Below are 26,851 nucleotides of genomic sequence, written 5' to 3'. Positions count from 1 at the left end.
AAGTTACCAAAGCCGTACCGCGGCTTATACCTCGGTCACCCGATACGCTATCCCCGGCTTTAGTCAGAATAAGCAAGTATGGCCGACGCTTTCCGCGGGGCGGTACCTGCTCGCGACCTGCCTTACTATCACTTTGTTCGCGTGACCAAGATGTACTCCCCAGTCACATAACGTGATCATTCACAGTACAGTCAGACAATAACGTTGTGATTCTGAGTATGAGTCGCTTGTAAACTAGTAGTAGTTACTAGTACATTCTATTGAGAAAAACGGCACATGACATTGCTAGTGGTACTAGTACTGACGTCGGTTTCTGCCATGTGGTCCGGGGATATCCCAGTGTCAGCAGTGCACCAGGCCGCCGAGACATTGTCTGACCCTCAACACTCAACCATCAACACAGCTCATGTAGAACAACAAATTCGCCGATACATTATCATTCTCGTTATACCTACCCTTCACAGCAAGCAGCGCGACGTAAAATACATAATGCATAACTGAATTCGCCGCGCTGAAACAATCTAACTGCCTACTGTACAACACCCCTCATCCAAAGAAACTCTTTTCCGCCGTATACTGCAGTTCGTTGGCAGACGCCTCCCCGCCGATCAGATCTGAGATCCAGCAATGAGAGGCCGCAAACGCACGATGGATCTGGAATTTGGATTCTGACAGTGACAGTTCATGTGAAAAGTCAGTTTCAGCTCCCTGGGTCCTGGGTCCTGTGTACCGTACCCCGCCTATCTCAGACTGTCTCCGAGGTAGTTTGTACCCGTTTGTTTTTGTTTCGCTCGACCCCGCCAATGATCCTGAAAACCTAGCTTCTCAACGAGAATTATGAGTCACATCTAATCCATGTCTCTTCTTCCCCACCAGTATCTATGGAATGCCTTAGATTGAAGTGCGAAGTTGACCTTGGAAGTGGATGTGCACTGTGGCTCTTGTGGACCCATCAGATCAACCCCGGACTCAGCCATTCTAGGTGTGGCGCTTTCGGCGTTCCCTCCCAATCAAACTCCCCGGAGCACTTCATTCCACCCCATTCACTGCTGCTGCTGTCAAACACATCACCTGAAGCCTACTTACCTGTCTTGACCCATTCAGCAACTGGAGCTTGCTAGAAGAGAGGAGAAGATAGCTGAAACCGGTGGCGATGCCCCGGATTCGCAGGTAGAGAGCCAATTGGATGCGATCCATTGTAGTAGAGCGTTGAGATGGTCAAAGCTAGAGTAGGACAGAGCTTGTTGTACTCAGTCTGTATTTGGCTATTCCGCTATTGGTATTCTCTACGAGCATAGGATGCATTCATGCATCTAACATCTCACTCAGCTCAGATCTAACAATCCCGAGGTTGACGAGTACACCTCGCTTGAACTAACCCCATTAACACTCAACCTGACAAAAGCCGTAGTAATACCCTATACTTGACGCCTTGGCGCGAGCCGCGCGCAGAAAAAGAAAGCATAAATTTGGCGTCCGTGAGGCTGCCATGCTGCCCGCTCGGCGCTCAATGCCGGAAACATGTCACTAAGCCATCAGGCAAGGATTAGTTTACGCCCCGTTGCCTTGCCCTACCCTACTTACCCTACCCTGCTTGCCTCGTGGCAGTCGCCTTGACACCACCGATACAGTAAGATTTACTACCTGACTCGGCTCAGCTGGGGTAACCCGTAAGTGCCGGAAAATGGTGTTCTTTGCCGAGCGGGTAGCCGAGTTAAATGCAGTGAGCGATCGGGATCTCTAGCCTACGGTACGACTACGCGCTAGCTGACTTTCAGCCTGGGATTGCTCACGAGACTACCTTTACGGCTCACCCGCATCAACGACTCAACTTGAGCCTCGAGGTCCGGATTCGGAGTGCTGCTCGCCAGCCGCCCAGAATCTGTCTTTGTCTTCGCACTTTCGCCCAGTCTTTCTTTATTCTGGTTCAGCCTGAGTGCCAGAAACCGGGGTAGAAAGTAGATGGAGTGATGGGCCCGACCCCGGCCTGACGTCTACTAGTGCGAGGTCCGGCTTGGGCTGCTCCGAGTCCAACCAAGTCTTTCGGCAGTCGGACATCCCGACTGAACTTGAGCATAGCCTGAGTACTGAGTACTGAGTAAAGCATTAGGAAGACTCAACTAATCCTTCTGCCTATTGCTACTACAACTACAACTGCAACATACAACATACAACATCCATCCTGCGCCCACAGCAATGCAACAGTCTCAGTCTCAGTGCCAGGGCAAGCTGCGGGAACTGCAACACCATCCACCTCGGAAATCCCAATCCCGAATCTAACCCACAAGCACAGCCTAAGCCCCATCAACCTCCCATAACAACCCCTATAGGCCACTACCCACAGCACGAATGTAAGCACTTTATCCCATCAATCAATATCCCGACTATGATTAGACAAGAAAAGACACCACTAGCGCAGGGCTGATGAAAATTCTTCACGGGGGAGACTAGAAAGTGCTAATTTGGCGCGTGATTGGCCTTGTCGGACTCAGCCACAAAAGCCACAGCGTGGTTTTGGGGACGGTGGCTTTGGAGGTGAAGTTTGGTAGGCTGGGGGTGGGGCTTATGCGTGGGTGGTGGGTGGGTGTGAGTCCGCCGACCGGAGTGGACGGGGGTGGTCAGATCTAATCAGCATCCAGCAATCACGTTGTAGATTGATGATGCGTTGCTGAGTAAAAAGATCCTTGGTAAGAAGCACTTTCTTTCTTTCCGACGCAAAGAAAGGAATGGAATGGAACACTCTACCCGATCACTGCACGATCGCTCTCGTCCCAACAAAACAAAATTTTCATTCCTTCAACTCCCGTCGTCTCGTCTCGTCTCAAACTCCTGAATCCGCGGGGCAGTGTAAAATACACGTACCAGAATCCCTTGGCATGGCATTCGCTCGGGCACTCCGCAAGGACACCCTGCTAGCGCCCCTAATACGGCCCTAGCGCTGTCCTAGCGCGCATTAGGAAGCCCGCTAGAGAGCGAAAATTTTTCTAGCGGTGTTCTGGAAGCATTCCCTGCAGGATTGGACTGCATTCTTTCACTCGAGTTCAGTTCGGGTGTTTTGTGCCGGCTTAGTTCTGCTGACATTGATGATTGATGCTAACTAATGTATGGTGCTTACTTGGCTGCAGGGCAGATGCAGCAAAGGATCAGATGCGAAAGAAAATTTCTTCTTCGTGGCTTCGAGAAGTTACATGTTGATTACGAGGCCAGAGAAAGTGCATGTCTAAGTGCAAGTGCAAGTGCAACGGCAGATTTTGAGCCGATTGCCGGTTGCCCTACGTACTACCGTTACTACTAACTAGATGCTACTACAACAAGATTACTGATATCATCTATTGATAACCCGACTCCCGGTCGACATGACCTTAAACCCGTATATTCGGTGCTAGCTATTCTCACTTCTCACTTCTTACTCTCCATAGTCATAGTCGTACAGAGAACAGCGGGAGTGGCTCAGCTCGTACGACCATCGAGGTCTAATTTTTGATAGAAGGTGTCAAGTGACTATCTACAGCCCACCTGGATACCTTGACTGAGCTGATACAGATAGAGAGCTGATAGCGATACGTACCGATATGGATCGTCGGCCCGGCAGATCAAGCCCAGACCAGTTATCGTGCGGTAGCGGTTTCGGATGCACGGCTCGCTTGACTGGACGCTTCGCCCTGGCTCCTGCGTCTGCGCCCGCTCACCCGACTTTGTGCATATCATACTACTGTAGACTAGATAGTAGACTAGATACTCGTAGGACACCTCGTTATCGCGAACAAAGAAGGTTCAGCATCGGGAATACTCGCTCCCTTCCGACCCGATAACGGCGCACGGTAGACTACACGGTAGAACTCGTATTCGTGGAATTTCCCCGATGCGATCGTCTATCAGCTCGCTATCTTGTCTTTGACATTGACATTGTCTATCTTAGCTACGGAGCAGTCCATCCCGTTCAGCAACATGTCTCACCATTGCGCCCGATCACCAGCTGAATCGCTGAATGTCTGATACTAATACTGATACTGTTCTGTCACAATCACTAGCATCAGCGACAGCCTCACTAGCATCAGCCATCAAGCCATCTGCATAACGCGACTAAACTAATTGCGTGTTCGTTCAGTCCACCTCACAGGCCACATCATTATCAGACATAGATGAGGCTGTTAGTTGTTGATAGTGCGCGGATGTCTCAGTTGCGACCGTTGAACGCGCAACAAGGCCACACCATGTAAAGTAGCCGCACCCGCACCACCGGCTTAAAATAGAATCGGACTGAACACGCGGCGCTGAACATTCAACACCTAGTATGTTCTCCAGTACAACGATAATAATAACCAAGACAAGACATGGTGTAGAAATGGTCAAATGACTCACTGCATATTCGATCGTACAGTACAGTGTACAGAGTGGGTGTATATCCCATCCCGATCGCAAGAATCCATCGATTGATCCAGACCATACCTCCAGGCTCCATGGCCATAAGCGACCGACTATCGTTCGTTCCCGACCGGTCGGTCGCGGTCGCTACCGAAAATTATTCCTTCCTGCACTGCACAGCCCTCTTCTGCAGCCTGCACGTTCTCCGTCGTTCTCGCTCACGCTCAGACTCAATACAGCGTTCTAGACCGTCTCCGCGAGTCGAAATCTCGAATTCTCACAATCTCACCCGGTCGCACATGGTCTAGAGCGCTCGAAATATAGAAAAAAAAACCTGAACCTCATACTTGCTTCTGCTAGCGAGGGGTCTAGATTAGATTTAGTTCGTTCCTTACGTTCGTTCTGCTCGTCTGACTCCAGCTTGTACAGGCGAAGGATCATCTACCTCAGTCTCGACTCTCGCCCGGAGTTATTTTTCCTAGTCGGGTCTTAGACTTTGATACTTCGTCTGGGTCGGTTTGGTTCGGGTCGACGGGCACGTTGTTAGTGTTACTAGTTTGTTCCGTTCCATGAGTCTCGTGTATGCACTTGTATCGTGAAGAGACTTTGACCCGACCGGGCGAGAACCAGTTTACTTACTGCCCGGAACGTAGACGTCCACGAGGCCAGAAGGTTTAGTTTGTTTTCGCGTGGTGGAAGGTTTCGCTACAATGAGGGCAAGGCTTTTTTCTCGTGGATTTTACCAAGGGTAGAGATAGGACTCTGAACTTACTCCCAGTCGCAACTCTAGGTAGATGTTTTACTTCAGCTGCGTTTGGAAGAAGATGCGATATCATGCAGACGCACAAGTCAATCTAGCCTCTATCGACGTCTTGATATCTATATATTTTGATATACCTATTTTTAATTAGGCTTATCTATGCTTAAACTATTGTTATCTGGTGGTGGCGAGTAATCGAAAATGTCAGTCAGATTGTCCATACTCCGGGGACTCGCCCCGCGGGTTTGCTTTTTGTTTTGCTTTTTCTCCTATCGCTTTCTTTGTATCGCTTTCGAGTGATGTTTTGGTAAGCATGTGTTGATGTATCTTCGGGGCTTTCGCGGCTCAGCTGGAAGTAATCGCAGGCATTGAGCTGGGATGCTCTGCTTTTGTTCAGCTTATTTTTCCTTTCAAAGACATCAAGGTTCGGCAGGGAAATGCGTCTATACCGTGCATTTTAGAGCCGCAGGTATCTTACCGGCCCAGTGACCTTGACATACCATATCAGTCAATCATCTGTAAAAGAGTCGAATCTACCATACATACTCGCAAGCACATCCCCAGAGGGACCTTTGAAGCAACAACTTCAGCGCAATATCATGGAACCTCGTCTAACTTACTCTAACGGAAATGAAAGTTCCAACCCGACGGCAAATGTTACCTACCTAGGTACCGCGCCCATATCAATTAGGTCGCTACGTAGTTATCGTCTCCGTCCCTCGTCCTCAATCCTGAGTATTCTCCAAGAACCCCAGTACTCTTGTCTTGAGCGTAGTACGAAGTAGGGAAGACCCTATCTTCCGCCTCTGCGTACGCGAGTGTGACATATCGGGCATAAGTTTCCAACTTCATCTTCCGGCACGTTTATGGGTAGGTGGTTCCGTCCGTTCAACGCAAACACGGGTCCGCCGGGCAAGCATCACACCTTCCCGTTTCAGTACCCTGTCAGCGCATGTTTGGAAGGCGCGAATACAGTCGGGTCCACTTGCGGAAGGAGCAATAGACGTAGGTGTCGGTCGCTCCTTCCATTATTTACGTTTCGAGGCATATGGGTAAGGAAGGAAGGAGCGTGAACCGAATATGGAAGGAGCGATGGGCGTAGACTTGGTCGTGCCTTCCCTTAGCATCGAGAGGCAGAAGTTTATACAAGGAAGGAGCGTGAAACGTCGGGAATGTGGAAGGAGCGATGGACGTCGATGTCCTTCGCGCCTTCCCTTGATATTAGCTGGCAGAAGGATATCTCAGGAAAGAGCAATGCAGCGTTGGAGTTTCGCGCGTAAAGGAAAGGAACGATGGAAATCTCAAATATATCGATACTTGCGCTTGCATTAGATCCGACCTTTGCGCGCTATATGGGTTAGTCTGGACAGAGGACATCTGAGGGCGATTGGGTATCAACCATCAATATACGTATGTACGTACATGGGAAGTATCGGGAACAACAGGCTCATGGTCCTTCGCTCCTTTCCGCATTCTAAGCTTCAACTGTTGATACTTAGCTGCATCAAAAGGCGGTCCATTCTAGCATTGAATGGACCCGGCATTGACCGTCACAAGGTATTGAATTGTGCCGGTTGCCCTTCTCGCGAAAGATTATTGCAGCGGAGCAGATATGTGGAACAGCTCATTACAAGCGGTAGCCCATACTGCTCAAGTCCTAAATCACGCCTCCAGGGCCTTAAGACTCTCGGTTCCAATATCCAACAAGACCGTTAAAGGTCATTGCTGCAGCGTCAACGGGAGGAAGCACAGCCATTCAAGTTCCATTTGGGCAGGAGGGTAAACGAAAATGAAGCGCTCTGTTTCCGCCTGAGCAAAAAAAAAAAAAAAAAAAGGAAAGCCGGAGCACAGCACTTTCTTCATCATGTTGTCCTAGCTTAGCGTCTGCCTCCGGGCAACCTCGCACGTAGTATCAAATCAAAACCATCGGCAGAGCAGCCCGCAGTCCATAAAGGATAAGTAAGTGCCTCCATCACATTTACCACAGAATCAAACTTCCATGCGAAGAGTCTCTTCCGCGGGCGTTCATCCTACCCGGAATTGGAGGCAGACCATTTTGGGGGCCAGGGACCGTGCATGGAGCTTAAGCTGGGTTCAAATTTGGGAAAGTCAGGTACAGAGTGAGCTTATCCTCATCTTGAGATAAAAGTATGGTAGACGGATTATCCCTGAGAAGAAACCGCTTATGTCTAATTTAACAACAGGGGAACGATAAGCTCCTGCAATCGGATCAGAGGATGAGAGAGATCTTGGCCAATTTTTAAGTATATCAATACTCTTTCATGCTGAGATGAAGATGTACGTGAGAACACATCCCAAATTTTAAGCGGCCGGGGGTGGCAACCACCTTCCCTCTTCGGACGTGCAGAGTTCAGAGCACAGTCCCTGAGCTTTCTTGGGTCTCGATCTTAAACTACGTAGGTCTCCATATTTTAATGTCCATATCTACTTACTTGGCAGGAACCTTTTCCCTGGTCCAGAGCACATACCATGGGTTCGCAGTCTGGGCGATCGACTATTGAACTACCATGACATGGAACCAGCCACAACCACAGACCAACTTTGCCTGCGGAACCTTGTGTACCGGAGATCCAACCACCATGACTCGGGTAGAGTTGTACAAACTCAAGGCAGGTACGATTTGTAATGCTGACCAGGGGAAAAACTCGCCTGCTCTTTTCTCAACGATGGATGCGCGCTTGGCTTACCTCAGGGAAGCTACGACCAGCGCGGGGTCAAAAGGGATGCACGAAGGTCGGTGTCTGACTTTCTTGCTATAGCAACTTCCTTGACCTCTAACAAGGCTCAGCCAGGTTCCAACTTGCAGCAATGCGGCTCAACCTGAATACTCAAGCTGCCACCGGTGTTTCAAGTATCAACGCGGCCGCTGCCAGAGCAGACAAAATATATCCGGGGTTTTGCCGGTTTCTCTACTCCTCACTGACTCGCTAAGAGGGATGTACTTCAACGTCCATAATAATAATGATCCACGAAATGAAACGCTAGACTCAGGGCAAAGTCACCGGAAGACCGGGATCTTCAAGACAAGAACGATTATGCTTTGAGCTAGCCACGTGCCTGTAGAGGATGAGGAATACGAGACCACGTGATTGCTACCCCGAATCCCGAGCTCGACCCCTGAAGGAACTCTTGATCGTGCATGACTCGCCACTTGAACAATTCCAAATGCGTTCGCTTCCAACAGTCACGCCATGGTCAATGCAGTTTCATCTGGCGTTATGATTCTTCTAAATCATTCACTCAAAATGATGTGCCACTACCGCCGGAAGATGTGCACTAACAATGTGTCTTTCACGGACGCCGCGCTCGACTACCGAACTCCATTACCTCAGAAGCCCCATCGCCAAGGCCCTACTGATGCACTTTAGATTCTGATGCTCGATCTCAACAGAGACAAAGTTTGGCCGAGACAAGCACGGGCCCTGATCTAACTTCTGTGGGAAATTGCAGCCCAGTGCGGTTCCCAGGAACGGAATCCTCACGGTGAATCAATGCTTCTGCTTCCGCGCCTTTCCACTGCCAATTTCTCTCGGCGGGGGGACTGAATGGACTGACCCAAGGTCGAGTTGACAAACGCCCTCAACATTTTTAAACGAGCCCTTTTGGCGTCAAATCTGGGTCTTCTGCAGGAACGATGCATTGCGACTGGACCAACCAATTGTCTGAAAGTTTGATGCGCCTCCATGACTAGCCACCGCTGCGAACTCTTGCGTGAACTGAAGATGAAGAGGAGGCTCAGGCTCCACTTCCACGGACTCCCTCTGTTATAATAATAGGACGGATCCTCCAACACTCTGTTTGAGCTCGATGCAGACTCACCAACATGGATTTGATCCCAAAATGTGCGGTACGTTATCCCACCTCTACCTTCGCAGCCGAGACTAATATTCGTGGCACAGGCGGCATGCCTTGTAGAGGCTCTTCCCTCGTCCAACTGCAATGTGACCGACTTTGGCTGCATGTGCATGGACCAGCCGCTGATCCAGCAGACATTGGCATGCGGTCTTGAAGCCTGTACCCCAAAGGAGGGGCTACGTATGTCTGTTTTTACTGCTGAGAAGTTCAAATCTAACGACATTTAGTGGCTCAAAGGATGCTCTACACAACCTGCGATTACCCAGTCTCACACGACAGGACTGCCTTTCCCATTGTCTTGATTGTCGGCCAAGTTCTCGCGTTCATTTCCGTTGCGCTGCGCATCGCCGTTCGACTGATTACTTCGAACATCGGATTTGATGATACCACGATAATGCTATCATTGGTAAGTACTGCCATCTGATTATTTTGTGCTAGCTAACAGAGCTTTAGGGCGCCGTGATTGCGGTCTTTGGTCTAGGTCTTGAAAGTCAGTTAAACAACCCCGCTAGTATGTGCCATTCTAATAATTGCAGACCAACGACTTGGACTAGGAACAGACCTTTGGTTCCTTCCATTCGGCGATATCACCAAATTCCTGCACGTACGTTTATCCATACCTTGTTCCCTTCAGCGCCTGACTCAAATAGTACTACTTTGCTATCGAAACGCTCTACATCGCTTCGATCACCTTGACGAAATTGTCGATGCTTCTCCTCTACCTCCGCCTCTTCCCTGAAAAGACCATGCGCATGGCAATCTTTATTACTCTTGGCCTTACAGCTGCCTGGGGTTTGTCTCTGCTGCTTTCGAATGTTTTTTCATGCACGCCAGTGAGCTACATCTGGCATAGCTGGGACGGCGAACATGAGGGTAGCTGTATCAGCCACGAGAAAGTTATGTGGACTCATGCGATCACGAATATTGTTTTCGACGTCCTTATTATCGCGCTGCCGATGCCGACGCTGCTTAAATTGAATATGTCCATGAAGAAGAAGATTGGAGTTGTGATTATGTTTGGTGTTGGATTGCTGTATGTTCAACTCTTATGCTCGATTGACCTGATGCTGACAGTCGACTTAGGGTCACCGCTGTATCAGTTCTGCGCTGCGTCACATTGCTCCAGTTCAACATCCACGATAACGCAACGAGTACGTTCCCAAATCAGCCTCATCACCGTTCCAATTAAAGCACATACTAATAATTTTTTTCTAGAAAAAATCGTCCCCGTATCAATCTATTCCGTCGTCGAGATGGACCTCTCCATTATCTGCGCCTGCCTGCCCGGAATCCGCGCCTTCATAGCCTACGTCCACACCGCAATCTACGGCAAGCCAGAGTCAACAACACAGTATTCTTATTCCGGCAACAAATACTCAGCGCAGCTCTCAGGCCGACGCGCAGCCCCCAGCCCAGCAACGAAAAATCTCATCCCTCGCCCGGAAGCCGTCCGTTCAGGAACGTTCGAAACAGGCGATTTCGATTCGAGGCACAAAATGGGGACGTTCATCGAGCTGCAAGAGACGAATAGTCACGATCCAAGCCGGAGCGATCAAAGCCGGAGCGAGAGTCGGGTCAGTCGTGCTGAAACGGTGGAGCCGGTTGGGATCGCTCTTGGGAGTCACAGTCACAGTCAGAGCCAGAGTCAGCGGACGAGTAAGACTTCTTGGTTTGAAAACTGATTTCATAAATCATTCCTTTCAATTACTAGGGCTGGGCTTGATATCCATGTACCCCGTGCCCTATTCGCGCGCGCCTGCGCTTGTTTCATTATCATTATCATTATGTACTCTACGTCGTTTACGTTGTTATGCATCTGGGAGGTCAATTCCGTTTTTAGCTGTCAAACAATATCAAATTATATCCCGAATTTACGTACTACTTGAATCTGAAACACGCCAACCAAATGAATACACTAACAACCCAATAATCCCATCAAAACCCTCCAATCATCAGAAAACCTCAACTCAACTCAACCCAAGCCCCTCAGGACTCAGGCCCAGGTTGCATATAACAATGCTCCGCAAACGCCAGAACCCGCCACTTATCAGCATGATCCAACTCCCCCAGAACCTTCCACTTCTTCTGTCTGCACGAATTACTGATTACCCATGCGCCGTCGGCGATGTTCTGCCAGGAGGGGAGTTCCTTGGTTTCTTTGTTCTGGGTGCACACTCTTGTGTTAGCTTTCATCTAAATAGCTTTCCATCCAGCTTTCCATCCAGCTTTCCATCCAGATTTGTCTGCCAAAGGGAATAATGTAGGAACGCGGAATACGCACATCATTACACCACCTAATCTTCGTCCCCCTATAACAAGCAGCAGTCTGGCATTTCCCTGCGCCCAGACGAGGCTTTGTTGCGTCCTTGGAACGCACCATGCCAAGCCAGTCGGCTGCTTTTTCGAGGTCCTTGGAGTTGCCGTGTTCGTATTTGGGTGGGAGGGAGCAGGTTACGTCTGGTTTTTTGAAATCGCGCGGTGAGGGCTGGGATAGGTTGGAGGGTGTTGATTTGTTTAAGGGATTGTCTGTGTTGGTAAGGGCATTGGCATTGGCATTGGTTTCGTTCTGGAGATTGGCAGTGGGCTGGGTTTTGTAGATTGGTATTGTTAGTTTATGCTTCCTTGGTGTTTTGTTTTGTTTTGCTTAGGGGAGTTGTATGCGTACTGTGGTAGCCACAAGGGCAAGAAGGGATAGGAAGATGGCTATGAGGAGGAGGGAGCGCATTTTGTCTGTTATGTTTATTGTGTTGTGTTGAGTTGGTAGTCTCTGGCAATTTGAGAGTTGAGGAATGGAAGTTTGCTTTCTGGGGGAATTTTTAGAAGATAGAAGATTAAGCGATTGATCTTATGGGGGTCAGATTGCTTTTATACCCTCTTCTTCTCCTGAGACTGGGTCGAGTTTTGCCTGTTTGTGGGAGAAGCGAGAAGGGAAGCGAGAAGTGCGAAGTGAATGAAATGGTGAAGCCGGATGGGCTGGGCTGTGCATGTATCACTCTTGGTCTAGGCTCCAGAGAAAGTTCTTTCTGGTGAAATATCTCAATCCAGTTGTTTTCATTCACTTACTAGCCAATGGTATTTAATGCTTATCCTCTGTTTGTGAGAGCAGTGAAGAAGTCCGGACCTCAGGGCATCTCGGGTCCGACATGGAACCTTTTCTATTAACACACTTGATTTCTCGGCTTCTCGGTATTTGCAGATCTGCTGGATTGTATAGTATTGTAAACATAGTCTGGACGATGAAAACAGAAATCAACTCCGAGTCCCATCCCATCATAGATAATATGGTAATTGTCGGTCTATATCTACCCAGAGCCCGGCCCATCAGGCCCAGGCTGCATATAACAATCCTCCGCATAAACCACAGCCCGCCAATGATCATTATGGTCCAACTCCCCCATAACCTTTTCATCCTCCTTGCAGTTATCCGCAATGACAGCTGCGCCCTCGGCGATATTGATCCACGAGGGGAGGGACTTGCTTCCCTTATTCTGCACGCCGAACCAAGCCCATATTAGCCCAACCCAAGTATCTCACCCGAGAAGAATAAGAAGGAACTCACATCGTTACACCACTTAATCTTCATCCCCTTCACACAGGAAGCAGTCTGGCATTCCCCGCCGCCGAGCTTCGGTTTACTCTCTTTGGTGCGTTCCTTGCGGAGCCAGGAGATGGCTTTGTTGAGGTCGGATTTTTTGCCCCGGGCTCTGTTGGGAAGGGTACATTTTAGGTCGTGCGTTACGCGGGTTGAGAGGGTGGATGTGGTGGTGTTGGTGGATTCGGTGTTGATGTCGATGGGGAAGGTGAAGAGGGTGTCGGGGGTTGGCTGGGCTTGTTAGTTAATTTTTGTTGAGGATAGGGGGTCTGGTTGATGGATACATACTGCGGCTACCACTAGGGCAAGAAGTGTAAAGAAGATGGTTAGGAGGAGACGCATCTTGGAGTATGTCTGGGGTGTCAAGGTCAACTTGACACTTGTGGGATAAATATGGAACAAGAAGGGTTCGGTATTAATGTTAACTTGTATAAACTTGAGGATCAGCAATGGCAGCAGGGAACTTGTACTTATAATTCTCATTACTTAGTAGGTAGGTAGATAAATAGTAAGTCAGTCCTAAGTGAAAAGAGATGGCTAGTGAGTACCGCTCCTTGTCTATACATATCACACGACCCCAGGTTCAGATCCGTTTCAGAGCCTTGATATAAATATACTGCCCATCTCAATTGCTCAAGCTGTGGACCAATAAGATGAACGGGATTTCATCTCTTTATAGACTCGGTCAAAGAATTCAATGCATTAGGGCAAAGTCACGGGCTCAGTGCTTAGACCCCTGTACCTGATTTCTTTACTAACCGAATACAGCTTTGACGGCTTTGTTTAGATGTCGGCTGAAATGCCGGGTGATATAGTAGGGTTGCACAGGGCAAGCAGGGCGCGGAAAATGAAGACAGAAATTGAGTTCCAGTATGACCAACTGCCGGAGTCCCGAGATATGTTCGGTCAGAAACTCCCTGAATCCTGACCCTTCTGTCTTGTGCAGGTATGCCCGGTTCCATTATTCCTGATGCACTGCAAATAAGCGACATCCAACTAGATCACATCCAGGCAGAGCTCGTTGCGCTCCTTCTACCCTACTTTGATTATAGTGAGTAAGCCTAAAGTAAGCTGAAATGCACCTTGCTTATCCACCCTGCGGTAAGTGGACGGTAGGAACCGAGTAGTCCTGTTAAGGGCGTGAGACCACTCTTGCAGGCCAAGCTGTATAATGCGGTTACAGTTACCTAACTCGCCAACGTCACAAAATGTGCAAAAGACGACTCCAAGGTCATAAAGCAGGTCTAAGCGCTGAATGGAGTGTTGGGCGGACTAGTCTCCGTTGCTTTGTCTCCAAGTCTACTCCGTAAGTCATCCCTACTCAAAGAGCCTCGGGACTCGGAACAAGGGACTGCGAGGCTAAATGGCGCCACGCGGTAATGGCGAGCGGGCTTAGGGCTTCGGCGATGCAGCCAAGTATGTCCTGGCGGCGGAGTAAAGAGTACTTGGTTGGAGATACTTATGGATACTCTCTTGGCTCCGGAAGTCGGAAGTCGGGAGTGTGGGGGAGCACAAGGTGAAGAAGGTTGGTTAACTGGGTTGTCCAAGGCATAGTTGATGGTTTAATTCTCACTATGCAAGAATTACCCTTGGAACTGACTCAGTATGCTTTATGCTCGGGTTCTACCAGGGTTCTCCCAGGGTAAACTAGCACAGACCACCGCCAATACCCATCCCCATCCATGACTCCAAAGTGCAACCTCCAATCCTTGATTCTTCACTTACCCCACAGAACCCTCCGAGGCTCTCCACATCCCCAGGGCCCGATGGGCTGATATAGTTCTTGGGAAACCCCCCGGCAGCCTATTGCAAGCCAAGCCCCCCGCACCCGAGCCTTGTTGAGCTTAGCTGGCAGCACTAAGGAGTACTTGTATGCGTTAGCGTGTTCTCTCCACATGGCTCAGGAATGTAGCATCCAGTCGTAGGATGAGGTTTTGCCGATGAATTCCCGGGGGTGCTATGACTATACAATATTTGTAATGCTGGCGGGTTTGAATAGTCCGGTTGAATGGTGGTGATGGGGAGACTGGCAGGTAGTAGCCGAGAGGGCCTATAAAGAGGGCGAGGGTCAGCTCCTTGACTGACTTTCCTTGGATCAGGATATAGTAGACGAGATCAGACTCAGGATACGCAGCTTCCGCTCTCGCAATGGTGTTTTCGTGGAAAGAGGCAGGTCTCCTGCTCGGTCTTGCCCTCGGCAGTGTAGCCCAGGATGTCATTACCGATGATACCTACTTCTATGGACTCTCTCCTCCTGTTTACCCCTCTCGTATGTCAAACCCTTCTATCTTCCGTCATTAGCTTGAACCCCAATGACCTTTTCTTCCTTCTATTTTCCCATAACTAACTTCTCCAGCCGAGGGAACCGGCGCCGGCGACTGGGCCGAAGCATACACCAAGGCCAGAGCCTTCGTTGCTCAACTCTCAGACGATGAAAAAGTGAATCTCACTGCGGGTGTTACTTCCGACACTGGTTGTGCTGGGTTCATTCAGGCAATTGACCGCTTGGGGTTCCCGGGTATTTGTATGACTGATGCTGGGCAGGGAGTGGTAGGTTACCTGACCATTATATCCCTTCTTTCTCTAGCGTACTGACTGAGATTCAATAGAGAGGAGCAGACTATGTTAATGGCTGGTCATCTGGTATTTCTGTTGGAGCTAGGTAAGGATCCTTTAACTTGACCCCGTCTTGTATGCTTGACTCTGGCTTATGCATATCAGTTGGAACCGGGATCTTGCCCATGCCCGGGCAACACATCTGGGCTATGAGTACCGCACGAAAGGCGTCAATATGATTCTCGGTCCTGTTGTTGGTCCGCTTGGCCGCGTTGCCCTCGGCGGCCGAAACTGGGAAGGGTACGCTGCGGACCCTTATCTCAGTGGTATTTTGGTCTCCGAGTCTATCAAGGGTCTTCAGTCTCAGAATGTTGCTACTTCTGTTAAGGTTTGCTCCCCACATTATTCTGATCAGAAGGTGAAGAACTAATATGTGTATCAGCACTTCATCGCCAACGAGCAAGAGATAAACCGCAACCCTACCACAGATGACGACGGGAACGCCGTCCAGTCTGTCTCGTCTAACATCGACGACAAGACTATGCACGAGCTTTATCTCTGGCCATTCCAAGATGCTGTCCTTGCTGGGGCTACCAATTTCATGTGTTCGTACCAAAGGATCAATAACTCTTATGGGTGCCAGAATAGTAAGGTTCTTAACGGGCTGTTGAAGACGGAGCTGGGATTCCAAGGTATGCATTTACTTCATCTCTCCCTAATTTGGGCAGAGGCTAAGTCAAGCAGGATACGTCGTCACCGACTGGGGCGCCCAGCATGCTGGTATCGCCGGCGCCAATGCTGGTCTTGACGTTGTGATGCCTCGTTCTTCTACATGGAACAGTAACCTTACTGATGCTATTGCCAATGGGACTATGGAGGCCTCGCGTCTGGATGATATGATCACTCGGTAAACCTACACCAACCAACTCCAGCGCAACAGTTAGGCTAACTGTACAGACTCATCTCAACCTGGTACCTCCTCGACCAAGACACCATCTTCCCAACCCCCGGCATCGGCATGCCCAGCAGCCCCGACGCCCCCCACGAAGCCGTCATCGCCACAACCCCAGATGCGAAACCCATCCTCCTACAAGCAGCAATCGAATCCCATGTCTTAGTAAAAAACACCAACAATGCTCTCCCTCTCAAATCTCCGAATCTCGTCTCGGTATTCGGCTACGACGCCTACGCACCCCTAAAGCACGACCTCACAATGTCCTTCAACTGGTCCGGCGACCGCTCAGAGCCCTACCAAAACAGTACACTCCATGTTGGCGGTGGGTCTGGTTTAACATCCCCCGCATACATCGACGCCCCCATCGACGCTATCAAAAGGCGCGCATACGACGACGGGTTTTCGGTGCTATGGGACTTTGAGAGCAACGAGCCGACTGTCGATTACACATCCGACGCATGTCTAATCTTCATAAACGCCTACGCGACAGAGGGTCTTGATCGCCCTGGTCTGAGCGACGAATACAGCGATACCCTGGTCACCAATGTCGCGAATAACTGCAGCAATACAATTGTTACGATTCACAATGCCGGCATCCGCACGGTATCTGCTTGGTCCGAGCATCCGAACGTCACGGCGATTATCTTTGCGCATTTACCGGGGCAGGATTCGGGGCGCGCTATTTCGTCTATTCTTTGGGGTGATGCGAACCCCTCAGGGAAGTTACCGTATACCGTTGCGAAGGAGGACAGTGACTATGGTTCTCTCCTTGAACCTGCACAACCAGAGGCACCATACACTTACTTCCCGCAAAGCGACTTTACAGAGGGGGTGTACATCGACTATCGCGCGTTCGATAAAGAGGGGATTGAGCCGAAGTATGAATTCGGGTTTGGACTTTCGTATACTTCTTTCGAATTCTCGGATCTGGAAATCTCGAGCAATGTCTCTAGTCCGGCACTTTACCCGGAAGCTATTGATGTTATACCCCCCGGGGGCAATCCAGCTCTTTTCGAGACGCTAGTTACTGTTTCTGCTTCTGTGAGGAATACGGGAAGTGTTGATGGGAAGGAAGTTGCGCAGTTGTATCTGGGGATCCCGGGGGGTCCGGTACGGCAGTTGAGGGGGTTTGAGAAGGTTAGTCTTGAGGCTGGTGAGACAAAAGCTGTGAGCTTTGCACTGAACAGGAGAGACTTGTCTCTTTGGGATGTTGAACAGCAGGAGTGGGCTTTGCAGGCGGGGGAGTATAGCGTGTTTGTTGGGGGGAGTAGTCGGGATTTACCGCTTGAGGGGACGGTATCTTTTTAGGTGGTTACCTTACTGGGGAGGGATGTGGTGGGAAAGATTGATCGAGGTGGAGGATGAGGATGGGATTGAAGGGCCGGAAGAACTAATGGATGCATGAAGTAATGAATGGAATGAATGAATGGAATCCTAATGCTCTACGAACCTTCCGGAACCAAATGCTAAGTACTTGTATGCGTATTTGAGACCATCACAAGAAGTGAAAGCTAATCAAAAGAGCGGAATACCTCAGGTTTCTCTTCAATGCTTTTCTTAGTCTATAATTGTAAGGAGTGTGTTCAGCCCACCTAGTCTTCACCACAAACCCTAATCAACCCAGCCCTCCCTCCTTTCCTCCCCATCCAATCCCCCAAAATTCAACCTGAATCTACTCCTCCCTCTCCTTCAAGAAAAACCACCCCCCATTCCTAGTCCTACACTCAACATCCACATTCCCAATCTCACCCGTGTACGGCGCACAAGAATACTTATTCCCAAACTCAATCTTCCCCTCCGCTTGACCAGCCGGCCCATCAACAATAACGTCCCACCCGGCCTCGGGATCCGATGCGCCGTTGGGGAGCCAGAAGAAGTAGTGACTATCGCTGCAGATTTCGCGGGCTATGTAGGTTGCGCCGTTGTTCCTTCACACTTGTTAGTTAAAGAAAGGTGGGGGGGAGGAGGAGGGGAAGGTTATTTGGGAGGGGAGGGACTTACCACGCTGTATGGCATGTTGTTGAGCCCAACGCTGCGCCGTAGGGGTCCCGTTCCGTGACGGTGAGTGTTAGGTCCCAGGTGTTGCTTTCTTTGAGGTGGTAGAGGGTTATGGTATCGATGCTGTAGGGCCAGGGGGCGTCGGCTCTAGCCGAGACCGGGGCAGGAGCAGCGAAGGCAGTAGCTGCGGAAGCCAGGAAGGTAAGGACGGAGGACGTCTTCATTCTGATGAAGTGGTAGACAGTAGATCTCGGAAGATGGAAGATGAGATTGTTGACTGGTTATTGAGGAGTGATGCGATGCGATGCGATACTGTCATTGACAGACGAGAAAGCAGGGTATTTATACCCTCACCATCATCATGCGTGCCGAACATAAGATCGGACTCACCTACCTACATGTCTCATTCATGTCTTAGTTACCCTCGTATCCAGCCCTCCCAAGCGCCAATGGCACCAGTGGCGGCATTTCTAATGAGACAGCTCGTATTACTCCAAGGCACGTAAGCATTAGCGCCACGCTGAAGAACATAAGACCCGAACATGTAAGGCGTGCCGGATCGGAGATCTCCACGAATCTGCATTCGCATGGTAGCTGAAGAAGATCTAAGATCTATAAATGGGTTTTATGTCTCGGGGAGATCGGATCGGCGACAGGGTTCTGGTCGGGCTGATTGGGTTGGGTGAGTTTGGTGAAATTTCCGAGTGCTTGGGTGACATTTAGCGTGGCGGTGGGCTGGTGGTGTCGGGTTGTACAGAGTCTGGTATACTTAGTAGAGACAGGGGATTTGAGACAGAGTATTGTTATGTCAAGTGATATTGAGTGCTAGATATGTATGAGACATGTACAATAGGTGGCACCCCTGGGTAGGTGTGGTAGGCACCTACCGTCCCATCGCTCCTTCCCAAATAAAGGGCACCATATACCGGGTATGAACTGGGAAAGCGCGATGGACTCCCGTCCAGCATATTCTAGGAAGGTGCGAGGGTACAGGAAGGTAGTCGTTCCTTCCTCGCTGACCTGATGTCCTAAACTATCCTCCGTTAAACCTCCCTTAGCTTTCCCCCTCGTCAGCACCATGCCATCCGCGAACCCAGGCACAATTCAGCCTCTAATCTCATCGATTCCGCCATCAATGTAATACCGCTGTTGGCATTATGTACACTCTTCTCGCTCTGACAAACCAATCAACTGCGAAAATCACCAGGACAATACCGACGATAACAACGGCATAGTTCATATTCGCTGTCGTCACGGGCCGATAGTACGGGAAAACAAGCCAGACGCTTGCAAATAGACACCAAGTAACACTAAAAATGCCGAAGATTGCGCTCATGATGCGACCAAGAGTGAAAGGGCGCCGGTGGCGCTGAGTTTGGGCTTGGGATATAAGGTGAGGAGCACACCACTTTGCATAGAGAAAGGCGGAAATCACCAATGCATAACTAAGATAGAAGCAGATATTCGCGGCGCCGAAGAAAGAACCTAGGACGAAGCTTGGGCCGAGTGTTAGGAGGAGGACTATTGAGGAGAGGGTTGCGACAGTGAGAATTGCGTTGCCGGGGACGGGTGTCGATGTTGCGGTTGAGACTTTGGGGACTGAAGACGAGGTAAGTTGAGAGAACCACGAAGAAAACGGCAACCCATGATGCGTTGAGAAGCTCCATAGGACGCGGCTGGTCGTTGTTGTTACGGCTGTCCCTGCGACAATCGTAACAACGATATAGAGCAGACTCGACAGGACGAAGAGCGGCGTGCTACGCAGCGAGTCGAAGAAAAGTTGGATGATCGTCACGCCGCCGACGGGGTCAAGTAGGTTTTCTCGGTTTGAGATACAGAAGCAGAATATGATTGTCATGGGCAGGCCCAGGATTCCAGAAAGCAGGGCATTCCCGACCATAACCTGGGGTACTTGTTTCGCTGGGTCCGGCATTTCGTCAACCATATGCGCTGCGGCATCGAATCCGTTGATAGCTGTTGTTCCGGGCAAGAGACCGAGGAAGAATACTAGGCCGTTGGACGACCATCCCGAATTATTCGTGATATCTACAAAGACTTCACGGGCAGATTGCTTTGAGCTTGTCCGGACGAGAAGGGCGATGGCGAGGAAGAGGACACCGGCGTTCGTGATGACTACCATACTCTTCAAGGAGGCAGGCCAAGTCTTGAAGAAAGGGATGTTCCAGAGGACTGCGACGAGCGCTTGCGCCCAGGAGATGAGGAGAATGTGCCATTGTTGCGCTGTATAGCTGGGGTTCAGCGCCATCACAACGGCAGTCAGGATCTGTGCTGTGAGGAGGTATGTCCCTGCCGTCCAGAGGAACCATGCTGCTGATGTTAATGCCCCGGTCCAGTAACTAAGTACATTGACGTATCGCTCTGGAACAAGTTTTCCTATCCAGTAGATGTGCCCTGCCCAGCATTAGCAACATCTTTCTTGGCTTCGTTCGGGTATACAAAGTAGGTAAGGTACCACTAGGATGCGGATAAACAGCCGCAATCTCAGCCAACGCCGTACAGAGAATGATATTCAATCCAACCGCAAAGATATAACAATAAATATAGTACGGACTCCCGCCTAGCTCTAAGCTAAACGTGAGATAACTCCCTACCGCAATGGGGGTCGCAGTCGTGCTGTAGACGAGCCCCAGCGTACTCCAAAGGTTGAACCGGATTGACATGCGGCGCTCATTCTCATGCATCTGGATCTGGCCTTCTGCCGTTGAAGTGTTGTCGCCATTTTGCGAGCTGGAGACGTTGGTTTTGGAGATAGCTTTTTCTAAGGTAGACATATCGTAGTATCGTCGTCGATTCGATGAGGTTGAGTAACGAGCCAAGCATGCAGGTGAGTCGGGATGACTCTCTTTCTATAAGTGATAAATAACCTCTACCCCATCGAGGCTCGGGTAGACCCGTTGGGGATTGGGGATTCTTCTTGAGATATGAGATATGACGCTGCTGCTTATCTACCTATCTGCCTATCTACCTACGATATCTACTAGGTACGTGCGAGTCTAACTGTATAATGCAAAACCGTCCCTTCTGTCACAGGCTTACGATTGGTCACGGTAATATCTGGCGCTGCTAAGCCTGCCTAGTCTCCAAGCTTAGGTCGTTCGACTCTCGCTCTCATTGGCAGTGAGGCATGGGGTGTAATTGTCGAAATAGGAAGTCACCTAGGTACCGGGCCTACCTGGGGCGTGGGTTATCTTCAGGCTTGTAGCGAATATATGGACACTTGTAAGTGGTTTAATTTGCTCTAGCAAGATTTTCATCTCCAATCCGGATCTCACTCCAATCAGCTCCTTTCTGCTCCGTGAATCTGTACCTATGTATGTACTTGCTTGCTTGCTTGCTTGCTTGCTTGCTTGCTCTAGTTTAAAATGGTGCGCTAGGACAAGATAACAACCTTACTCTCCTCCGTCCGATTAAACCGTCCAAAATACTCCGGTGCCTCTTCAAGTCCAATAGTGCTACTAACAATGAAGCTCGGATGGGCCTGACCGGATTCAATAAGCGGGATAAGCTCAGACGCAACCTGCAAAGGAAGCACGATTCCGCCATTAATAGAGACGCCATTACTGTATGCCTGACCGTAGTCGATGTGTCCGACACCTGCAGAGAAGAGGCCTACAACTCCAATTCCGCCTCTTGGTGCGGTGACGTCAATGAGGTTGCGAAGCGTCACGTCGGGGTCTGTCACGCCGGAGGCATTGACTGCTTCGTAACCGACTGCTTCGACGCCGCGACGGACACCGCCTGGTTCAAGGGCCAGGATTTGTTCAACTGGGTTGGATTCCTCGAAGTTGATGGGTATAGCGCCGATGGATTCAGCTAGGTCAAGCCGGTCCTGTACGCGGTCGACGCTGTAGACTCGCGATGCGCCGCGGAGGATGGCGGAGTATGCGGCTAGGAGGCCTACTGGACCGGCACCAAAGACGGCAACAGTGTCGCCTTGTGTAAAGCCGGACCAGGTCACGCCGCTCCAAGCTGTTGCGAAGATGTCGGAGACGAAGAGGTAGTCGATCAGAGTGGTGGTGTTGGTGTCGTCGGTGACGGGAACTGGGATGAGCGAGTTGTCGCCGAAGGGGACTCGAGTGTATTCGGCTATCGCTGTCAGGTAAATAGTTCTCTTTCGAGAGATAGAGCTTACACTGCAGCCCTTCCGCACCAATGGCAGGATCATAGACGTCCGGCTCGAGGGTCCAATGACCATTATCATAATTGTCAGGGATGACAACGTAGTCGCCAACACTCAAGAACTGGACAGAGTCCCCGACCTCGACGACATGGCCGATGCCCTCGTGGCCATAGTAGAACGGCTCTTCCTGTGTGCCAGTCTCGGTACGGTAATTGTGCAAATCACTTCCGCAGATAGCTGATGCGTTGATGCGGACAATAACATCGGTGGCATTGAGGATTGAAGGGATAGGCCGATCGACGACGGAAACATTGAATGCCTGGCCAAATTGGGCCACTGCTCTCATCGTATCAGCCATGTTTAATAGAGTAGGTTGAGGACCTTGAAGGAGATGATAGCCCATACTAACCGGCCTCAACCCTCCTTATATCCTCCAGCCAAGAGCAAACGCGTGTTCATCATCAGGCATAGCCAGGATGATGCTATCCAGGCTTTTCAAGAACGACGCCCAGCCTAGCTGTGGACCTGCCAAGATGCATTTAATAAGGTCATCACGGTGTTAGGTGTGATCTAAGTCCGTGGAACACTCTATACACTGCGCATTCTGGCGCAAGGCAACAGTGCAGACATTCTTGGCGACGGTGATCACACCACGGCGTGCGTCAGTCTTCAGTGCCGACGGGTCTCTGCCGGAGCTCAATTTGTGCTATAGAGCTTTATTATCAAGGCAGTATTCGTCATATGGTAAGCAAGATGCGGAGACCAGGAACCGGGGATGCTAGGGTGAAGTATGAAGACGATCGGCAGATAAGCTCCCCGCATTAGCGTCTAGGCATAAGCAGCTTGCTTCTTTTCTCTTGGCCGAGGTAATCATGATAGTTGCTGTCTGCAAAATGCAATCTCGCAAAGTTGTATAGTCGGGCAGGAAACGATTTAAGCCAGACGGATCTCGCCATACTTGCTCATCCCACACCATCCGGTCATCGCGGAAGGAATGACCCTAGGGGCACCTTCCTTATGCACAACTCTTCTTGGATAGGCAGGTACGATTTATCGTCGTTCCTTTCCCAGGTACATGATGGGTGCCAGTCTCCAAGGGGAGGCGCGACCCTCAGCGCACCTTCCTTATGAATGACACCAGTGTATACGGAAGGTACGATTTGTAAGCAGTACCGGTCGCTCCTGCCAGAATATCATACATGAGATAGTTAAGGAAGGTACGTCTGTGTCCCGATTCAGGAGGAAGGTGCGATGGTCGTACCACATAGGGCTGTCGAGGACTCGAGACAGTCATGCTCGGGCACCTAGGTATGCATAACCGGCTGCCCTCCAAGACGAGATTGGACTCTCAACCCGGCCCTCGAGAGGAATCGAACTTTTGGCTTATAGCCTAACCCTCTTGTTGAAAAAGGTCGTGTTACTACTGTAACTACCTAATCTTGATCCAAACTGTCTTGTCTCTCAACTTTCGAGTTATCGAAATCCGCTTCAGCTGAGCTCTTTGCTGTGAGCTTATCTCCTTTACTTGCGCTTATCTCCGAGGATTATGGCACTATTGAATAAAAGGCGACTCATCTTATTTTTGTGTACCTAGTTTCATCTGTCTTTCTCGCTGAATAGACTGTATTTCTCTTATAGATTACACCGCAATTTATTCTTATTCTCATCGAAGTGCATCGCTATGCCCGACGTGTCCAGCTACGAAGCTACAATCCAATCCATTAAGGACGGATCAATCCCGACGCTGGGCGTAAGCATTGACTCAAAGACGATTAATCTAGGAACGAAACTCACGAAGAAAGGTGAGCTCTCGATTATTCCCATATCCTTAATGCAATGTTAACAACTTGTTTTAGAAACTCAATCTACGCCAACCCTCACTCTCCCATCATCTTTTGGAGAAGGGACATACACGGTCATTGCTCTAGACATCGACGCCCCCTTCGTCTCCTTGAACTTTCTAAGTCCAATTGTGCATTGGATGCAGACGGATCTGGAACCAAGCACCACTCAGGATGAGAGCTCAGAAGTAGGGCTCAAACTTGAAACATCTGAGCCGCCTGTTATTCCGTGGCTACCGGCTGGCCCGCCTCCTGGTGCTGCGCCGCACCGATATGTCTTCTTGCTGTATAAGCAGGAGAAGGAGGTGAATAGTGAGTTGAAGGGAAGGGGGATTGGGAAGTTAGCGAGGATGAGGTTTGATCTAAGTAAGATGCTGGGGGAGTTAGGTTTGGCTGGTAGGGTTGTAGCGGGGAATTGGTTTGTTGCGAATTAAATCTTGTAGATAGCATATAATGTATATAGGAGAATTATATAGACACAGAATAACGTCTCTTTAATTCATAAGATCAGTATCAAATAACATATCTGAACGCTGGATGCCGACTACTCAGCTCCCCAACCTGCTCCTCGCTCAATCCCACAAGGACATCATCCCTCTTACCCCGCTCCCTAGCTATATTCTCCCTCTTAACCCACGCAATAAGCAGCGCTGCAACACCCCAAGACGCAAAGAGGAACGCAAACAATATCGCGTGACCAGTCTTATACTCCGGTGCATCATCCGCGAGATATACCCACGGTGCGAGGATTCCACCTAGCGAGCCCACGCTAAAGACCATTCCCGCTGCGACGGCCTTGACGGTGGGCGTTGCGGCGTTGTTAACGGCCCAAGTTATCCATAGCGGGACGAAGGAGGAGATGCCTGGCGCGGCGAGGTACAGCGCGCCGTATTTTGCAGACGGCATGGAGGCGGGAAGGAAAAGGAGCATTGCTAGTCCGGCTATGGCCAGGGGAGCGGTTAGAATGATAAGATACCCGCGGGTTTTGTAGTGATCGGAGACGTATCCGATGATTATCGAGAGAATGCAGGCTGCCACCTGGACATTTGGTCAACGGATTGCGCGAGGTGGCTTAATGGTGGTGGGTTCTTCTTACGTTGGGTCCGACTGAGAGGAGCTGCGCCAGCTCATCTGCGTATCCCATTGCTGCGATAATCGATGGTGAGAACACGGAGAATGACTGGGCGCATGTACTATGCCTAATCAGCATCGAGTCTTGGAGCAGCTTTCGAGGGAAGACTCACTTTCCAAAGAAGAACCCCAGGGTGCAAGCTACAATCGGCAGGCTGGTCAAGCCCTGGATGACATGCCGAAGTGTAGTACGTGAGTGCTCATCCGTTCCCGCTGCATCAAGCTGGATCCTCTCGACGGCAACCTTCCTTTCCTCTGGAGTCAGAAATTTCGCAGTTTGAGGACCGCTTGGTATGATGAAAAAGGCTATAATTGCAATGATGATTGAAACGAGGCCCTGGTTCTGTTAGCTTGATACGCAAGACCTAGGAGCTCGATTATACCTCGAAGAAGAAAATATTCTTCCAGGTATGAATAAGGCCCCAAGAGGGAATTTTCGCTAGGCCAATGGCAAGCAGCCCGCCAAATGCGCCGCTGGCAGATGCTGCGGAGACGTAAATGCTCGTTCTGAAGCCGAGTTCGTGGCGACGATAGCTATTGGCATCAGTAAGAGGCCAAGTATCGGATGCAGAAAACCTACAATAATGACAGCATAAAGACAAGTCCTGGAGAAATGCCTCCCTCAAATATCCCTAGAATAAATCTGCAGGCGTAAAGCCCCCCTCGGTCCGTCACCAGCGACATGAGCATTGTGACAGTTCCAAAGCAGAAGACCAGAACGGGTATATAGACGTGGCCACCAATGACTTTGCAGAGGATATTGGACGGTAGCTCGACTACGCAGTACGAGACAACTAGGCATGTCAGCGCGATGTTGAAGCGAATGCCGGAGAGGTCCAGGTCCTCTTGCAATCCGAGAAGACGGGCATTGCCGATATTGACTCTGTCAATGAAGCTGAAGAGGTTGATCACAGTGAAGAGAGACAGTAGTCGAAGGTCGAACTGCCGGATGATGCGGCGAGTCTCGATTGGCTCGTCCACCACATGCACTGGCGCTGCATAACTCTCAGTTACCCCCTCGCTCTTGTTCTCGGCCATTCTGAAGTTGGATGGATAGAAACGAAGGAGAGTCGTGACGTGTCTGCAGAATGCGATTCTGCATCTTTGCTTTTTCGAGCCGATCACGGTGGCTGGCTGCAGCCATTGCACACCGCATCCCTTGAAGGCATAGCAGCATTCCAGCTGCAGGTGATCATCGGCTATCGAATGCTAGCCTCGTGCAACCACGTGCGGATTTGGCTTTCTGTCGTATCATCAATCTTGTATCAAAGTTTGCAGAATCGGCGACGGCCCGAGAAAGACTTTGCGGAGCATAAGTTCTCGCATGGGTACGCCAAAATGCTATAGAATGCTGCCAGCTCAGCGGGAGGCACAAGCAGCTGGGAAATCATTTGATGATGAGGGCCAACCTGTTGTTAGCCGACAAGAGAGCGATAGAGGACCTCAATATTTGGCTGAAGGAAAGAAGTTCGGGGCCCTGGGGTTGCTATGACATTCTATTGCGGTTCCGGAGGATCATCGTGCATTTCCGAGTAAATCTCACAGGAAAAGGCAGGTTCGCTGAGACTGTCAGCTAGTCATGATTGTTGGTCAACCACTAGCATTGACATCAAAACTCAGACTCGCAGGTCTGCCG

General features: G+C 50.1%; 9 protein-coding genes across 9 annotated transcripts; 3 read left to right on the top strand and 6 right to left on the bottom strand.

Annotated features, from left to right (window-relative positions):
• The first annotated feature begins 8,905 nt into the window (after positions 1 to 8,905).
• Positions 8,906 to 10,926, top strand: BDV14DRAFT_163598 (CFEM domain-containing protein). The gene is made up of 8 exons (XM_073767066.1): positions 8,906 to 8,993; positions 9,046 to 9,181; positions 9,229 to 9,407; positions 9,455 to 9,491; positions 9,538 to 9,605; positions 9,652 to 10,034; positions 10,085 to 10,152; positions 10,217 to 10,926. The coding sequence occupies exons 1-8, from the start codon at positions 8,970 to 8,972 to the stop codon at positions 10,681 to 10,683; spliced, it is 1,362 nt and encodes a 453-aa protein (XP_073633566.1). The 5' UTR covers positions 8,906 to 8,969; the 3' UTR covers positions 10,684 to 10,926.
• Positions 10,927 to 10,987: 61 nt separating this feature from the next.
• On the bottom strand, positions 10,988 to 11,726 carry BDV14DRAFT_195285 (uncharacterized protein; the record flags this gene model as incomplete). The annotated part of the gene is made up of 3 exons (XM_073772141.1): positions 10,988 to 11,164; positions 11,283 to 11,585; positions 11,667 to 11,726. 3 exons carry the CDS (start codon positions 11,724 to 11,726, stop codon positions 10,988 to 10,990), a joined length of 540 nt encoding a protein of 179 aa, XP_073633565.1.
• Positions 11,727 to 12,303: 577 nt separating this feature from the next.
• BDV14DRAFT_195284 (uncharacterized protein) lies at positions 12,304 to 12,935 on the bottom strand (the record flags this gene model as incomplete). The annotated part of the gene is made up of 3 exons (XM_073772140.1): positions 12,304 to 12,489; positions 12,561 to 12,824; positions 12,882 to 12,935. The coding sequence occupies 3 exons, from the start codon at positions 12,933 to 12,935 to the stop codon at positions 12,304 to 12,306; spliced, it is 504 nt and encodes a 167-aa protein (XP_073633564.1).
• A 1,806-nt stretch (positions 12,936 to 14,741) lies between these two features.
• Positions 14,742 to 17,412, top strand: BDV14DRAFT_208250 (beta-glucosidase; the record flags this gene model as incomplete). Its single annotated transcript, XM_073775349.1, has 7 exons — positions 14,742 to 14,862; positions 14,950 to 15,143; positions 15,203 to 15,255; positions 15,315 to 15,537; positions 15,592 to 15,841; positions 15,894 to 16,056; positions 16,107 to 17,412. The coding sequence occupies 7 exons, from the start codon at positions 14,742 to 14,744 to the stop codon at positions 17,410 to 17,412; spliced, it is 2,310 nt and encodes a 769-aa protein (XP_073633563.1).
• Positions 17,413 to 17,503: 91 nt separating this feature from the next.
• BDV14DRAFT_163593 (uncharacterized protein) lies at positions 17,504 to 18,488 on the bottom strand. The gene is made up of 2 exons (XM_073767065.1): positions 18,106 to 18,488; positions 17,504 to 18,032 (listed from the first exon to the last, which is right to left on the bottom strand). The coding sequence occupies exons 1-2, from the start codon at positions 18,324 to 18,326 to the stop codon at positions 17,777 to 17,779; spliced, it is 477 nt and encodes a 158-aa protein (XP_073633562.1). The 5' UTR covers positions 18,327 to 18,488; the 3' UTR covers positions 17,504 to 17,776.
• A 424-nt stretch (positions 18,489 to 18,912) lies between these two features.
• On the bottom strand, positions 18,913 to 20,567 carry BDV14DRAFT_163590 (amino acid/polyamine transporter I). The gene is made up of 3 exons (XM_073767064.1): positions 20,457 to 20,567; positions 19,557 to 20,401; positions 18,913 to 19,495 (listed from the first exon to the last, which is right to left on the bottom strand). The coding sequence occupies exons 2-3, from the start codon at positions 20,366 to 20,368 to the stop codon at positions 19,435 to 19,437; spliced, it is 873 nt and encodes a 290-aa protein (XP_073633561.1). The 5' UTR covers positions 20,369 to 20,401; positions 20,457 to 20,567; the 3' UTR covers positions 18,913 to 19,434.
• A 926-nt stretch (positions 20,568 to 21,493) lies between these two features.
• On the bottom strand, positions 21,494 to 22,601 carry BDV14DRAFT_195280 (uncharacterized protein; the record flags this gene model as incomplete). The annotated part of the gene is made up of 2 exons (XM_073772139.1): positions 21,494 to 22,209; positions 22,256 to 22,601. The coding sequence occupies 2 exons, from the start codon at positions 22,599 to 22,601 to the stop codon at positions 21,494 to 21,496; spliced, it is 1,062 nt and encodes a 353-aa protein (XP_073633560.1).
• A 1,252-nt stretch (positions 22,602 to 23,853) lies between these two features.
• On the top strand, positions 23,854 to 24,565 carry BDV14DRAFT_163588 (YbhB/YbcL family Raf kinase inhibitor-like protein). Its single transcript, XM_073767063.1, has 2 exons — positions 23,854 to 24,045; positions 24,100 to 24,565. Exons 1-2 carry the CDS (start codon positions 23,925 to 23,927, stop codon positions 24,516 to 24,518), a joined length of 540 nt encoding a protein of 179 aa, XP_073633559.1. The 5' UTR covers positions 23,854 to 23,924; the 3' UTR covers positions 24,519 to 24,565.
• BDV14DRAFT_208245 (major facilitator superfamily domain-containing protein) lies at positions 24,098 to 26,253 on the bottom strand (the record flags this gene model as incomplete). Its single annotated transcript, XM_073775348.1, has 5 exons — positions 24,098 to 25,122; positions 25,181 to 25,277; positions 25,329 to 25,552; positions 25,599 to 25,749; positions 25,796 to 26,253. The coding sequence occupies 5 exons, from the start codon at positions 26,251 to 26,253 to the stop codon at positions 24,598 to 24,600; spliced, it is 1,455 nt and encodes a 484-aa protein (XP_073633558.1). The 3' UTR covers positions 24,098 to 24,597.
• Between the last annotated feature and the right edge of the window lie 598 nt (positions 26,254 to 26,851).

Source organism: Aspergillus stella-maris (genome assembly GCF_047715825.1).
Source record: "Aspergillus stella-maris strain CBS 113639 unplaced genomic scaffold BDV14scaffold_2, whole genome shotgun sequence".
Taxonomy (NCBI): Eukaryota; Fungi; Ascomycota; class Eurotiomycetes; order Eurotiales; family Aspergillaceae; genus Aspergillus; species Aspergillus stella-maris.
The sequence above is the reverse complement of the archived record's forward strand: the minus strand, read 5'-3'. Positions and strand labels throughout refer to the sequence as shown.

Coding starts and splice junctions, on each gene's coding strand:
- BDV14DRAFT_163598 (XM_073767066.1), top strand. CDS start 8,970: ATGGATTTGATCCCAAAATGTGCG. Junction 8,994..9,045: donor ATTTGATCCCAAAATGTGCG/GTACGTTATCCC, acceptor TTCGTGGCACAG/GCGGCATGCCTTGTAGAGGC. Junction 9,492..9,537: donor CTTTGGTCTAGGTCTTGAAA/GTCAGTTAAACA, acceptor TAATAATTGCAG/ACCAACGACTTGGACTAGGA.
- BDV14DRAFT_163593 (XM_073767065.1), bottom strand. CDS start 18,326: ATGAAGACGTCCTCCGTCCTTACCTTCCTGGCTTCCGCAGCTACTGCC. Junction 18,033..18,105: donor ACAACATGCCATACAGCGTG/GTAAGTCCCTCC, acceptor ACAAGTGTGAAG/GAACAACGGCGCAACCTACA.
- BDV14DRAFT_163590 (XM_073767064.1), bottom strand. CDS start 20,368: ATGGCGCTGAACCCCAGCTATACAGCGCAACAATGGCACATTCTCCTC. Junction 19,496..19,556: donor GGCGCCGCGAATATCTGCTT/CTATCTTAGTTA, acceptor TGTGCTCCTCAC/CTTATATCCCAAGCCCAAAC.
- BDV14DRAFT_163588 (XM_073767063.1), top strand. CDS start 23,925: ATGCCCGACGTGTCCAGCTACGAAGCTACAATCCAATCCATTAAGGAC. Junction 24,046..24,099: donor AACGAAACTCACGAAGAAAG/GTGAGCTCTCGA, acceptor AACTTGTTTTAG/AAACTCAATCTACGCCAACC.